Source organism: Sinohyriopsis cumingii, chromosome 7 (genome assembly GCF_028554795.1).
Source record: "Sinohyriopsis cumingii isolate HCF-2022 chromosome 7, ASM2855479v2, whole genome shotgun sequence".
Lineage (NCBI taxonomy): Eukaryota > Metazoa > Mollusca > Bivalvia > Unionida > Unionidae > Sinohyriopsis > Sinohyriopsis cumingii.
Genome location: NC_142967.1, coordinates 105648509 through 105662595, shown reverse-complemented (window position 1 = coordinate 105662595; position 14087 = coordinate 105648509). Strand labels below are relative to the sequence as shown.

Genomic DNA, 14087 nt, shown 5'->3' with positions numbered 1-14087 from the left:
TGATGGGATATAAAATTATGAACTTATTTTTTTTTAACCAATTACTACATTGAAAAAGCCGGCATATTTCGATTTCATGCGTTAGAACCAAATTTTCTGTAAAAAGTAAAAAAAAAAAAAAAAAAAAAAAACGTTTCTGTAACGTTTGGTTCCAAATTTGGCACCGTAAAACGCTTTGGATAACCAGTCTAGAATTTGGGCGCAATTTTCGATTGGAGTGTCATTGAAATTGTAAAATATAAAATATCCCAGGATTTTAAGATGACCACTGAACCAGAAATATCACTGGTTATATGGGTGAATGATCGTCCCATTCAGGGAGGCATAATCTATATGGCTGATGTACATTCGCCACGAAAAGAAATGAAGGAATATCTCACGGGAGAGAAAGTGATGGCGGTTTGTCGTGGATTCAAGAGATACCATGAGTGTATTATTGCGAAAATAGCAGGTAAGTCATTACTCAGTCCAGTTGTAGCAAAATTATTTGCACGGCCGCCAAGTACCTTAGCTGCGAAAGACTTCGCGTGACGTAAATTTACGGAAAGCTATTACGAAATATATCCTATGGAACAATTTCTTTATTTTATGCTGTTTGAAGACTGATAAATTAAACGTCAAACTTGTAAGGATATTGAAAGGTATGTGTTATGTTTTAAGCTTTGTTTACATAATTGGCAACATTTTTTACTTATCCTAATGCACAATGACCAGTCATCTCGTGTCTGTCTTTCAAACAAGTTGGTACGTGCCGGCCTTGCGAATATACATTTCCAAATTGTAAATTTCATTTAAATTTTATTCACCCTTGATATTATTAATGATCTGACTGGTATTTGTATTTTTTACATTTTCGTTATTATTTTCCAGACAGTGTGCTATTTGTAGCAATAAGTTATATTTGTTTTAATTAATTTTAGACTGTGACTCGGAAATATACCGGTAGATCTCTTTTCCAATTAATCTTCAATTCAGATTATGGCTTGTTTCTGTCTATCCAATTTATATTCAGCCATTTCAGTAATATTTAATAGTAACTTATTGTATAATTAATAAGAATGTACAGTTGTAAACTGTTGGAAATGATTATCAATTTTCCTCACCAAAAATACTTGTTTAGTTTGTGTCCTTTAATTTCAGAAAAAAAGTGGCAAGGCACAGTTATGTAAACAACTTGATGGCGACAGCTTCATTGAAATTCTTCGATCTTTTAATTTTGAATTAAGCAAGCAAGAGGTAATACCACATTTGTTTCAAATTCAAATGTCTAGAACATTAGCTGTAACCTGGAGTTGTGTATGTAGATAAATAAATATATCAGAAACTTAGTGCATATGAATCATCATGGTGAAAATTTGGATTAAATTTTTTTTCACACCCAGCATGAGGCAGAAATATGTCAAATTTTGGATTTTAACAAAGCTGCTAAATAAATATTCAGAATGCTGTACAGCTCTGGTGAATATATTGGCAAGACACTAACTGGGGCAAGAGCCAATAATAAGCACACACAAGGCCACCTCTCCAAGACCAGCCCAGAATTCAAATAAATTATGGTATATTTGAAATTATTAACCATGCGTTTTAAACTTTGTTAACCTATGACAAAATATATGCCAAATTGTAACAAAACTTTTTTATGAACTAAGGCTGGAACATTATTATGAAATTTAAACGTATACACAACTACTACTTGAAACATAGTGTAGACAGGCAATATTCAAATGGACAATGTAAATCTACTTTCAGTTTAAACGGTATAATCACAACTGCATGTCTATGGTAGCCAGTTTGTGTGTGCAGGATTCAGATGTTTAGTAGCGTAGCTTTAACAAATGTTTAGTCACATCACTACGATGTCTGCAGTGTGGCAATTTATAGTGATGTCTAGCACTGGGATATCATGCCACAGACATGTAGCATAATGTCTCCCACCCATTCACATTATCTTGACACCAGGTTGACCAGTCCTAACACTAACCTCTTAACCGTTTACCTTAAAGAGCATAATTACAAAGTGCAGCATGCATTAAATAGAGCACCTGTTACCTATTCAACTCCATACGCATAGGCCTGCCTGTTAACTGTTAAGCAATGTAGTGTATTTTATGTTAAACAGCAATTGTAACCATTTTACATTTTTGGTACACATCTATTATGTGTGGACAAATTTAAGATTGAAAGTCTGATTGTTATAGCTGCGTAATTATTTTTTACTGAAGAATTTTTTACGTGCTTTAAAATCTTGAGAGGACTCATTCACCGTCATGTCAGTGAGACCGCGTGACCAATCATAGCTGCCATTTCTCATACTTGAAATTTACAATTTGTCGTCTGCATCTACATTACTAAGTCATCTGAATTTGATAATTTATGAAAACTAATTGCTGTCTGCATCAATATCAGAGCCTTTGCCTAAATTATTGAATCTTTCGTAGTTCTGATTCTAATCGTGAAAACTTCGTAAGTACTGAATGAAATCCGCGACCTCCATTTTGGAGAGTGGAGATTATGACCCAGTTACTTTAAATAGCAGATATCGACCAGGGCATAAACAGTGACCACGTGATCTGATGTAATTGTCATTCACAGAAATGAATGTAGTATCTAAATGGGGGTTTTCCCCGAAGGTGGCGCTATGAGAACCAGCTTAAAATGGCTGATGTTTACAGCAGGCATCAAAAGGCGCTTCCATGTGAATGGAGTAGAGGCATCAAAAGACGCTTGCATGAGGTAAAGGGTTAATGCTGAGCACCAGGCAAGGCAGCTAATAGTACCATTCTTTTAATAAGTCTTTGGTATGACTCAGTTAAGGGTTCAAACCTGTGACCTGTCACACCCGTAGCAGCGCTCTAACCACTTAGACTTAGGCCACGGGAGCAGTTAGGTAGCCAGTTTAATTTGTGATGGAAACCACAGGTTTTTAAGCCTATCAAATTAGTCATCAAGCCAAGTGCCTCATTACAATTACCAACCTCAGGGATTGTAAAAGTACTGTAATTGCATGAAATGTTTCAGGCATAACTCATTCTCTCTCTCTCTCTCTCTCTCTCTCTCTCTCTCTCTCTCTCTCTATATATATATATATATATATATGGGATTGAAATAAATTTGAAATCTTGCTTGATTCTATTCATTAATATACAATGATTTGTATTTCAGAAATCATGAAGGAGAAGTATAACATTGGGGAGGTGATGGTGAGACAGAAGCTTTGCGATTTGGTTAAACCATCAAGAGTACCATCACTTCCACAGACTCCAGTGGTGACAACAGAAAAATAAGAAATGTGGTGAATGAACTATGAAACAACACGTGTAAAAAAAAATATTTTAAATTTTTTTAATTAAAATTGAGATAGAAATTAACGTGAATTTCTGTTATTTTGTTGTTAAGATTGCTTCAGAATAAATTCAAACTATAACTAGAGTAAGAGAACATATTTTTAGAAACTCGGATGATGTTAAGGAGCCAGTAATCTGGATTTTATGACACACCAGTAGAAGTGTAGCGATATTTATGACAACTTAAGCCATGTTGTCTACTGAATACTAGTGCACAACCTATTAAGCTACCAGTGACAAGTATAGTTTTTAATTTTTGTTTCCTTGTTTAAAAGTTACTAAACATCACAGTCAATACAAGGAGTTGGTTGGGGTAATTTGGATCATGTTCTTCTTGAAATTATCATCAAATAAAAGTTGCATCACTGTTAAAAATCTCGTTTTCATAAAATATTTCAACAATTTTCAGCTAAATTTTAGTGTTGTCCAGGGTTTTCCAGCCTATTCTGGATAAAGACTGGAATATTAGTCCAAATGCTCCAGCATTTTCCATGCTAGAATTGTCCAGGGTTTTCCATCGTTTTCCATGCTAGAAGTGTCCAGGGTTTTCCAGCCTACCCTGGACATAGCCTGGAATATAGTCCAAATACTCCAGCGTTTTCCATGCTAGTATTTTCCAGCGTTTTCCATGCAAGAATTGTCCAGGGTTTTCCAGCCTACCCTGGACAGAGGCTGGAATATTAGTCCAAATACTCCAGCGTTTTCCATGCTAGAATTTTCCAGCGTTTTCCATGCTAGAATTGTCCAGGGTTTTCCAGCCTACCCTGGACATAGGCTGGAATATTAGTCCAAATACTCCAGCGTTTTCCATGCTAGAATTTTCCAGCGTTTTCCATGCTAGAATTGTCCAGGGTTTTCCAGCCTACCCTGGACATAGCCTGGAATAATAGTACAAATACTCCAGCGTTTTCCATGCTAGAATTGTCCAGCGTTTTCCATGCAAGAATTGTTCAGGGTTTTCCAGCCTACCCTGGACAGAGGCTGGAATATTAGTCCAAATACTCCAGCGTTTTCCATGCTAGAATTTTCCAGCATTTCCATCGTTTTTCATGGAATATGATGGACATTCTACAGCCGGGTATCAAGCATAAACACTGGACTCATATTCAGCATCAATTTCTGGCTTAAAATCACTCACTAATATTTCCAGTAACATTTTCCAAGCACTAATAATCAGATAAGCTTCAAACTTTAAAAGTCATTGCCATCATCAGCTGGTATTTGCAGTATGAAACTGTCATCTGAAGATGAATCATTCTGAGAGTCAGCCATTTGGAGTTTTTATTATAGGCATTCATTATTTTAAACATCATTTGTAAAACTTTCATGATTACAAGGTAAAAACAATGATAGAATGCTTGTTCCAGGACCCAATGTGCCAATCAACAACCATTCATGTCAGCTGAAGTACCCAGACATGTCAAAAGTTGCCTACCTAAAGAAAAATGTATATTGCAAGAAGTGCCATGAGACCTCTATCAGCGGTGCAACTTGTGACAATCACTTTAAAGACTAACAGTTATATTTAAAAAAATTAAATAAAAAATGTATCTTGCGTAGAATATGCCACATTCTATTTATTGATGTATTCCTATTATCAGAGCGTTTGAGCATTTCCATTCAGCAATTTACAGTGCAAAGTCCTTAGGTGATATCTCGGTTTTTTTAAGGTCAGTCGAACAAATTAATTACGTACATGTAACTGCATTCACTGAATAACTAACAGCAGACTTATATTCATCTTGAAAGCAATGGATAATGAATGGATTGACAATTTTTGTGATATACAATATGTCTCCCATGATAAGTCAAATGGACCTAAAATCGTGCAAAGTTGGAAATGGGCTTCTCATTGGTTGAAACATCCTGACATAGGAACTAACCAAAATATTTTAAAAGTGGCAGATGAGCTCATCATCAGGAATGGAATTATCACCAGATAAACACAGCATGAAATTTGGTGGATGTCACAGTTGCAACAAACAACAAATTTAAAGTCACTAAGAATAATTATATAGAAGCCTTCCCAAATCCACAAATTTAAGTACCAAAATCATAATAATAAAGCTGATTTCATTTAAATAAAACAAAATCATTTTGCAGTTATGATTACTTGCCTTCAATGTTTCTTGATCTTTCTCATGAATCACAAATACCACTTCTTCCAGTTTACATGTGGGATGAGCTTTTTCAAAGTTTGCCACACTTTGAAACATTATTGAAGCCACTAAATCTTTTGGATAGCATAGTTTTCCTGTCCCAATTGGTGGGAAGGCAATTGATCTGTACTTCTTGTTTGCATCTTCAAGACAACCAGCGAGGAAATTTTGAAACACCTGGAAAAGAAGGCTTACTTAAAGCAGCGAGGAAATTTTGAAACACCTGGAAAAGAAGGCTTACTTAAAGCAGGTAAATACATCATAGAATTGGCAACTGCCTGAGAGATTAAAGACTCCCACTGACATCATGTGGCTGAGTGTGATAAAAAAGAGCATAATGGGGGAAACCATACTGCAAGCCTAACACAAGAACATGTGTTCAAAATGCAACTCTAACTGTGGTTTGATGATGTTATTATGTGAATTCTCTGAGATTATGTTGTCAATATTTAACATGCAGTTAAACTGGTATGATAATCATCATTCTTGCAGTTATATTTAAATTCTTAACATTATCTCTTTGATTATGCAAGCTACATGTCATGTGATATTGACAAACTAGGGTAGAAGTCTGTGTACAATTCCCATACCCAGCTTGATATTATCAGAACCCTAGAGCTGAAAGTGAGTAAAAATATAATTTTGAAAACATTGATGAAAATATACCCAATTAAAGAAAAGAAATTTTTATGTGATAGGAATTTAATCAAGATTTATTCAAAATACAGGTCCAATAAATTTGGTTATCAGATTAAACTAAGTAGCTAGGGAACACACTAGAATTATACCTCACTCAACCACACTCCTTGATCATATTTACTGCAGTAATCTTGAAAACTATCAACATCTCTGTTCTAGTAACCATTTTGCAACTTATTCAAATATAAATGTAAAATCATTTCCTTGAAAGATAATCATGCCACTATTAAATATGTTAAATATGGATAATTCAAAAATGACAATCTGAAATTTCTGTTATGCAATCTGAAAACGTGATCTAATAAACTTACTGCCAAAAATAGCAGTTAGGAGGACAAGCAATCAGTCAACCACTTCTGTAAATGATGTCATGGAGCAATAATTGCAATGGCAGTAGCTGGTACAGGAAAGTAAAATTTCCATTAGTCAGAATGTTACCACGTGATCAAAATGAATTGCATTCATTTCTGTATGAACTGTAAGGAGAACTACTTTTCCACTTATATAAATAGATTCACATGTACAGCATAAGATAAACACTGCCAGTGAAGGCAGACACAAAGTAAGCAATAAAGGAAAACAACATTCTTACATTTTCAAAAAAAATAATTTAATAAATTTGGCTTCTATTGTTTGAAGTACTGGTATTATGATGACTTATTACGATCAAGCAGGACAATCCCAAGTGCTATATATAGCTACGTAACAGAAAACCCCCAAACATGTATTACTACGCTCAGTTAAGATTTCTACTTTTTTATGATGCAAGCAAAATAGCAAATACATGTAATTGAAATTTCAATTATAAGAGTTTAACGTTGTTTTTTTTCATTTATCATGGTACAAACTGTAGTTGCTGGCTCACACAGCTTACACAATGCCCTTTGGGCATTATTTGCTGTGTGAATTGGCAACTTACAGTTTATACCATGATAAAGGCAGAAAAAACAACATTAAACTCTTACTTGAAAGTAAATTTGTTTACGTATAATTCATGTAAAATTCAACAATTTTTATGCCAAAGAACCTAAAGTTAAGTAAATTGGTAACTGAAACCATGATATATTACTTGTTTTTAAAACAGTAGATGTGACCTAAAAATTTGAATCAACATTTTGAAATTCTCAACTTTTAATAATAATAATAATAATAATAATAATAATGAGGACTTTGTATAGCACCTAATCTTTAGAAGCTCTAAGCACTTTACAATATTAGACAACACCTAAAAGATAAAAAACATAATGATATGATTACAAACACAAACACCATGAAATTAGAAAACAGAAAAAAAAAAACATGCTTAGAATATTTAAGGTAGGAAACATTATTAGGTCTTTAAGTTTGTTCTTGCAGTCAAAATAAGTGACTTTTGAGAGCACTCTTGAATGTGATCACTGTGTCTTTGTGTCTAAGTTCAGTTAATTCCACATTGATAGGCTCTGGTATGCAAAAGAACGCTGTCCATATGAGTTTGTTCTCATAGTGGGATTAATGAGTATACGATTGTCAGAAGAGGAGCGTAAGTATCTGGCTTGTGTGTACACATGGGTGAGGTCAGATAAGACTAGAGTCCGTCAGTGAAACGTAGCACAGAGAACAAATTTTGTGTTTGATTCTGGATTGAATGGATAGCAAGTGCAGGGTACAGAGCAGTGGGGAGGTGTGCTCTGATCATGGTACTCTAAGTATGATTCAAGCAGCTGTGTTTTGAACTTTTTGAAGTTTCTGGAGCAGATATTGAGATGAACCAGACATAATTGAGTTATAATAGTCCAGTCTTGAAAGTACTAATGAATACACCAGTGTTTTAGTGGCATCAGCTAAAAGATATTTGCAAATTGAGCTGATGCGTCTCAGCTCAAGATATGCAGTCTTGCATATATACATGACATGTTGGTGCAATGTGAGAGTACTGCCCAAAGTAACACCTAGGTTTCATACTGATTGTGTGAATTTAATGTTGGTGTTGCTGATATTTATTGTTTGAGGTAAAGGATGTGAATGAGAGAGTCTTTGTGTTGTGATCAGAATGGCCTCAGTTTTATCATATTCATCTGCAGCGTGTTACATGTCATCCATGATTTCACATCAGAAATGCACCTCTCTACACCTTGGATGGTAACATCAGCTTCAGTTGGGTGGCTAGATTTGCATATTTGGGTGTCATCAGTGTACAATTGGTGAGACACTGGATGATGATCTATGACACTTGAGAGTGGCTGAGTGTATAGAATGAAGAGAACAGGTCCAAGAACAGACCCCTGTGAAACACCACAACATAGATCAACTGGGCTGGAGTGTATTCCATTTGCAGACAATTTGTATCCTGTTGACCAAGTAGGACTTGAACCACAGTAAGGCTGTATCATGAATGCCAAATACATGCTGGAGATGGTGTAGTAATATATCATGATCTATTGTGTCAAATGCTGCAGACAAATCAAGGAAGGTGAGGACTGTAATCTTTCAGCTATCCAAAGCAGAGAGAATGTCATTAACTACTTTTAGAAGTCAGAGTAGTTACAGTAGTGTGGCAAGGGCAATATGCAGATTGTACACTGTGTGCTGGAAATATAACACACACTGGGTCCCATTGCAAATAAAAAAGATGCATACCATATTTAGCTGCAATGCAACACAGTTACTTGGTCAAGTCATGCAATGAAAGCAAACTTAGGATTCCCAAATTGGCACTCCAAGGTTTGCAGAAGGCCAAGTAGGAATTATGTTGCTGCTGCTGTTGTTGTTGTTGTAGGGTTTAATATAATTTTTCAGCACATGATAAGCTGTACATCATGGGCAGTATGAATGGTGGAGGAAGAACCTGAGAAAACGCTGGAAAGAACCACAGACCCATGAGAAGCTTCTGGCAACCTTTCTCACATACCCATATTGGCTGAACCTGAGACCAGAACCCACGCAGAGGTGAGATGGCAGCGATCTGTAATGGTGAGTGCTTTAGACCGCTTGGCCACTCAGGGCCCCCAGGAGTTTTTGAGATTACTTGCAAAACAACTGCACTTGTTTTGTTTTCAATCCCCTTACAACATTTAAAATATTGACAAAAATCTACTGGTTTAGAAGCTAATCTACTGATCAAAATTTGTCCATCTACTGGTTTGATGACCTAATTCTGACACATGTAAGAATGTGCATAAAGATACAGAAATGTGAGAAAAGTTAATATAGACCTGTATTTTAAAAATGGTTGTTAATTCTAGTTTTACCTGAATTCCTTGTTTCAAAATATCTTAGTTAAGCTTTATATTATATACAGATGTTTTGTTGGGAATCATTTTCTTTGCCCCAACATTTCTGCACATCAACAAATATAATTATTGATTTGGCATCTGAAAAAAATTACGACAGTAAAAAGTTTGTACTTTTTTATCGCTGCTTTCTCACCTTAAGACAATCTGAATGTCCCTCATAAACATACAACACTCCATGGAAGATGGCCATGCATGGTTTTGCCAAAGTGCCCACTCCAGTTTTCAAAACTTGTCCAAATACAAAGTTCCCTTGATATTTTTGAAGTTCACTTTGAATTCCTTTACCAGCTTTGTCCAAGAGTGAAGAAGAGATTACACCTTTTGTCATGTCTAAGCTCCTATCTACTGTGTTGACAAGAACTTCCACCTGCAAATAGATGATGCATGTCAGTATTAACAAATCATTATTTTTATAATAGATGGTACAATCTGTACCAAGACGAAAACAGTTATTTGTTTGATGATGGTCAATGTCTAAGGCACTTTGACCAGTATAAAGATAATTCTCTTTCTCATTCTATCATCACAGGTGTTCAATCAATCAAAGATGCCTGATTTACTCTGCATTTATCCTTCAGTCCTTCAACCAAGCTATTTTTGTCTTATGCCTTAACAGTATTGAAGATATATATATGTATCTGAAGATTCAGTGACAGTTATATTTTATCCTGGCCATCTATTTTATTCTGGCAAGACCAAGAAAAAAATACAGAAAATGTGGAGAATTAACCAATAGGAAGATAAATTTCCTGTCGTATTGTGATGGAAAAATTTCTAAACTGCTTTAGGTTGAAACTGACAGTAACGTTGAAGTACCCACTAAGGAAGGAAGCATGAGCGATGGTAATAGACTGAAGAAGATGAAGATTAAGATGAAAATTAATATTAATAAGAAAATACAAATCAGACAAAACTCTATGTGTGACAATTATCCTTAACAAGCAAAGCTTTTTAAAAATTAGAGTGGCAGCTGCATATCTAAAATATTTTTTTGCTATAAATGTTGAGGTCATAATTCTTGGGACATCAATATACATGCATTTGAATATCTAAAATTATATTTATTGTGTCTAAAACATTGAATTAACCAAGCATTTGGGAGCATGCTTATTCAATATTTTGAATGTCTTTTGAGCCATAACCCAAAGTCTGTGCCCTTTTAGAGTTAACAATTTTGCTAAAACAGTTTACAATAGATGCCTATAAAATCATCATACACAAATAACAGAGCATGCTCTTGTATTTTCTCAAGTTTAGGTGTGTTCATGTCACCGCAGAAATGCCAGGCTAAGGGACAGAACTTAAAATTGGAAAGGATAAATGCATGAGATTGTTAGTTTGTTGAGTCTAGTTAGCCTATGACCAATAAGTTTCAAGAGAGATAATTGCCCTGACAAAGACGTTTTTAATCAATTTTTGTGTGTGAATCAAATTGCAGTTGATAGTCTATGTCAATTCCAAGGAGCTTAACAATTTCTTCACAATTTATGACAGTACCACTTAAGTTTAGTACAGGCTTCATACTGAATTTCTTTTTATCCACTGCTAATGCTTGAAACTTTTCAATGTTGGACTACATTTTGTTAGCAATGAACCAGTCAATGAGAATTTTTGATTCTGCTTCAAGTATGTTAATCAGAGTGTTAAAATATTGTAAGCAAATGGACAGTGTTATCATCAGCGTAGCTATACAAAAAACCATATCTAATAAAAATAGAAGATACCATTGAAAAAAGCATTAAAAAGAAATGGTCCAAGGATTGACCCCTGATGAACCCCTTCTGAAATTTGAGAATAACTACTGAACACCCTTCAACTTAATTGCTGCTTATGATTAGATAATCAGCTCAATAAAAGCCCTACATACTGACATACCAGAATCCATTAGCAAATAAGAATACCATAATGAAGACAGCCAAAAGTTTTGGATAAATCAATCTGGACTAAAATTAAATATTTGTTTTTATCTTGAAACTTCCTCAAGCAAGCATAACAGAGTGGTCTGGCAACCATGACTTTTAAGAAAGCATGCAAATGTTTGTTAAAAATGTTTTCAAAAAGTATACTGACTTGGGTCTCAACAGATTTCTCAACAGTTTGGATATGATGAGTAAAATTGTTGACAAATCTATAATTACTTTCATCAAGAGTAATGTTCTTTTGAAAATCAAAACTACTTTCGCTTCCCTCAGACAATCAGGAAACATATTTCATTGTGTAATTTTATTAATTAGATCTGCAATATGTCCCAAAGGGATTGGTGCCCAAGGTTTTAACAGTTTAACGGGAATTTGATCCACTCTTGTTCCTTTATTCTTAATTAAAACTTCTTGTCATTTTATACACTTCTTCATGGTTAACTTGCTTAATTAAAATATATGTATCCATGTTGCTATTGTCCTTAATAGCCTTAATACCCTTATGAGTTAAAGGATCAAAAGGAACAACTTTACCAATGTCTAATACCACATTTGCATGCAAATTATTGAAGATTTCGCATATTTCTCTGTCACTGTTTACAAGTTTGTACCTTCAGCAAGTCACTGATCTTATCCTGACCAACTGAACATTGACATTGATGGATAATTAATCACTGAGCCCACATCAACAACAAGGCATTTACCACACTAGCACCTGGGACAACATCATTTAGACCTGCATGCAAATGAATTTAAATTTTTTTGCAGCTATTTTGATAGACTGTTAAAGGTTGTATTTTATTTTATCTGGATTAGCAATCAATATCACTGGTTAACAGAATACGCATTGGCATGGAATAGGGAAATCTCACTCAAGTGGTCATACACTGGCAAGACTGAGGTTTTGCCAATCCTTAACCTATGCACATCATTGATTCTTATTTGAATATTCTCCTTTGATAGCAATTTAAAAAAAACAAACAATGAAAATATCAACAGTAATAAGAAACCTATCTAATGCAAAATTTTAAACGTGTTTTTAAAATTTATGATGTAAATAAAGAATACAAAAAGTAATGAGAAATGGGAAGATTGTGAACGAGAATTACACAATGATTGAAGCTTCTAAACACTGACTAAACTACAGTGTACAATATTCCATCAAGACTTCAAACAGAGTCCAATTCAAAGAGCAGAATTCACCTCCTGTTTGGCTGAATTTCATGCTGATCATGAGTTATTTGAGGGTGGCAATGTTATAGTCTGGTTGCATAACCAATAGCTCCATACAAGTCTGCTTGTTGCTATTAGACTGGACAAAGCTGGGACCTTGGAGTTGGAGTACAAATTTTTGTACATTAATAAACAGGTATGCTGAAGCTGACTGTTTTAGTGGACTGGCATCAACTGATGAGAATTTTCAGTAAATCAAAGAAGGCAAAGACTGGCTATAAACTTGGAGGAAGTCATAAAGAGCAAGGTCTTTTATCTTGTGCACCGGTACTTCCTGACACTGTCTTTATTATTCTTTTATTATCTTAGAGATTCACTACTCTCATCATGCATTTCATGAGATCACTAATTTATTAGCTCCCAAACGTACATGCCAAAACCATCTTTTATGTAGTTTGGATATTTGACAGGGTACCATATAAAAAAATTATCTTTTTATTGCATTATCTTGAGAATAGTGGTATTCATATTCAGGTAAGTCATCAAAAGGGAGGTAAGTTGTCACAAGGGAGTTAACTCATCACAAGGGATCTTGCTGGATTTTCTGGGGTCTCATTTATATCTGATGGACATGGTCTCATGTTATTTATATTTTCACCAGTTCTACATGTCATTGCATTAAAAGTATTACAGATACTGGAGGCCCAGATATTTGTTAAAGTTTGAAATACATCAGACTTGTCTTTAGTCAAAGTTTCACAGCATAAAATGATCTTTCTGCATCTCCATATCTTTCAGTGAGTGTCAAATATGCTGGGTGGTGTTGCTATGTCAACAGATGTCATATACTCCACAATGACTAACGGCTATTTAGTTTTGGCTCTCTGCTCACTTTGCAGATGGTTCATCCTTTACTGAATCACTGTTGCATTTCAAGATTTTACATTCTAAAGAGAATCACAGTTGTACTGTTCTGATGTTATATAATTGTACATATTCTCTGTCTCATATATAACATACCATATACTCAGGTCTTTTCAGTAAAAATAACATGTCATAATATAATAAAAAGATATACACAATCTATGCTGGAAAATGTACTTCTGTAGATTTATCCATAGACTTAGAAAATAACACTGAATGTTTGAGAGTACGCATTATTTAAATATGCAGAATTCATTTTCAGATATTGATAGCTGTGGCTGTTCATATCATCAACAAAGTGATCTTCATGAAAAAGGTAACTTAATTCATCACTTCTTTTGGAAAAATCCTACAATTAACACAGTAGGTTCACAATATACAGGAAACAATTGAGATTGACAACCTTTGAAGCCAAAACTTCTTGCACCTCAAGTTTGGAGTTCTACTAGGGCTACTTGCCTAACATCATTACAAATATGAAGCCACATATTAGCAATATATGCAATTAAAAATTGATTTTACAAAACACATGGGTTAGCAAATTCAGGTGATGTACAATGCATTTTAAACAAATATGATGTGTTCAGCTTATGG

At 34.6% G+C, this 14087-nt stretch overlaps 1 protein-coding gene and 1 long non-coding RNA gene across 2 annotated transcripts in view; one reads left to right on the top strand and one right to left on the bottom strand.

Moving 5' to 3' along the window:
• Positions 1–122: 122 nt before the first annotated feature.
• Positions 123–3368, top strand: LOC149795877 (uncharacterized). Its single transcript, XR_016422439.1, has 3 exons — positions 123–451; positions 1141–1236; positions 3163–3368. It is a non-coding gene; the product is annotated as an uncharacterized LOC149795877 (long non-coding RNA).
• A 1160-nt stretch (positions 3369–4528) lies between these two features.
• LOC149795876 (uncharacterized) overlaps positions 4529–14087 on the bottom strand; it is a 133485-nt gene continuing 123926 nt past the window's right edge. The window contains exons 28-30 of the mRNA XM_089963875.1: positions 9611–9844; positions 5462–5680; positions 4529–4585 (exon numbers count right to left, since the gene is read on the bottom strand). Coding sequence (XP_089820001.1) covers positions 4529–4585; positions 5462–5680; positions 9611–9844 — 510 coding nt within the window. The remainder of the gene's footprint in view (positions 4586–5461; positions 5681–9610; positions 9845–14087) is intronic.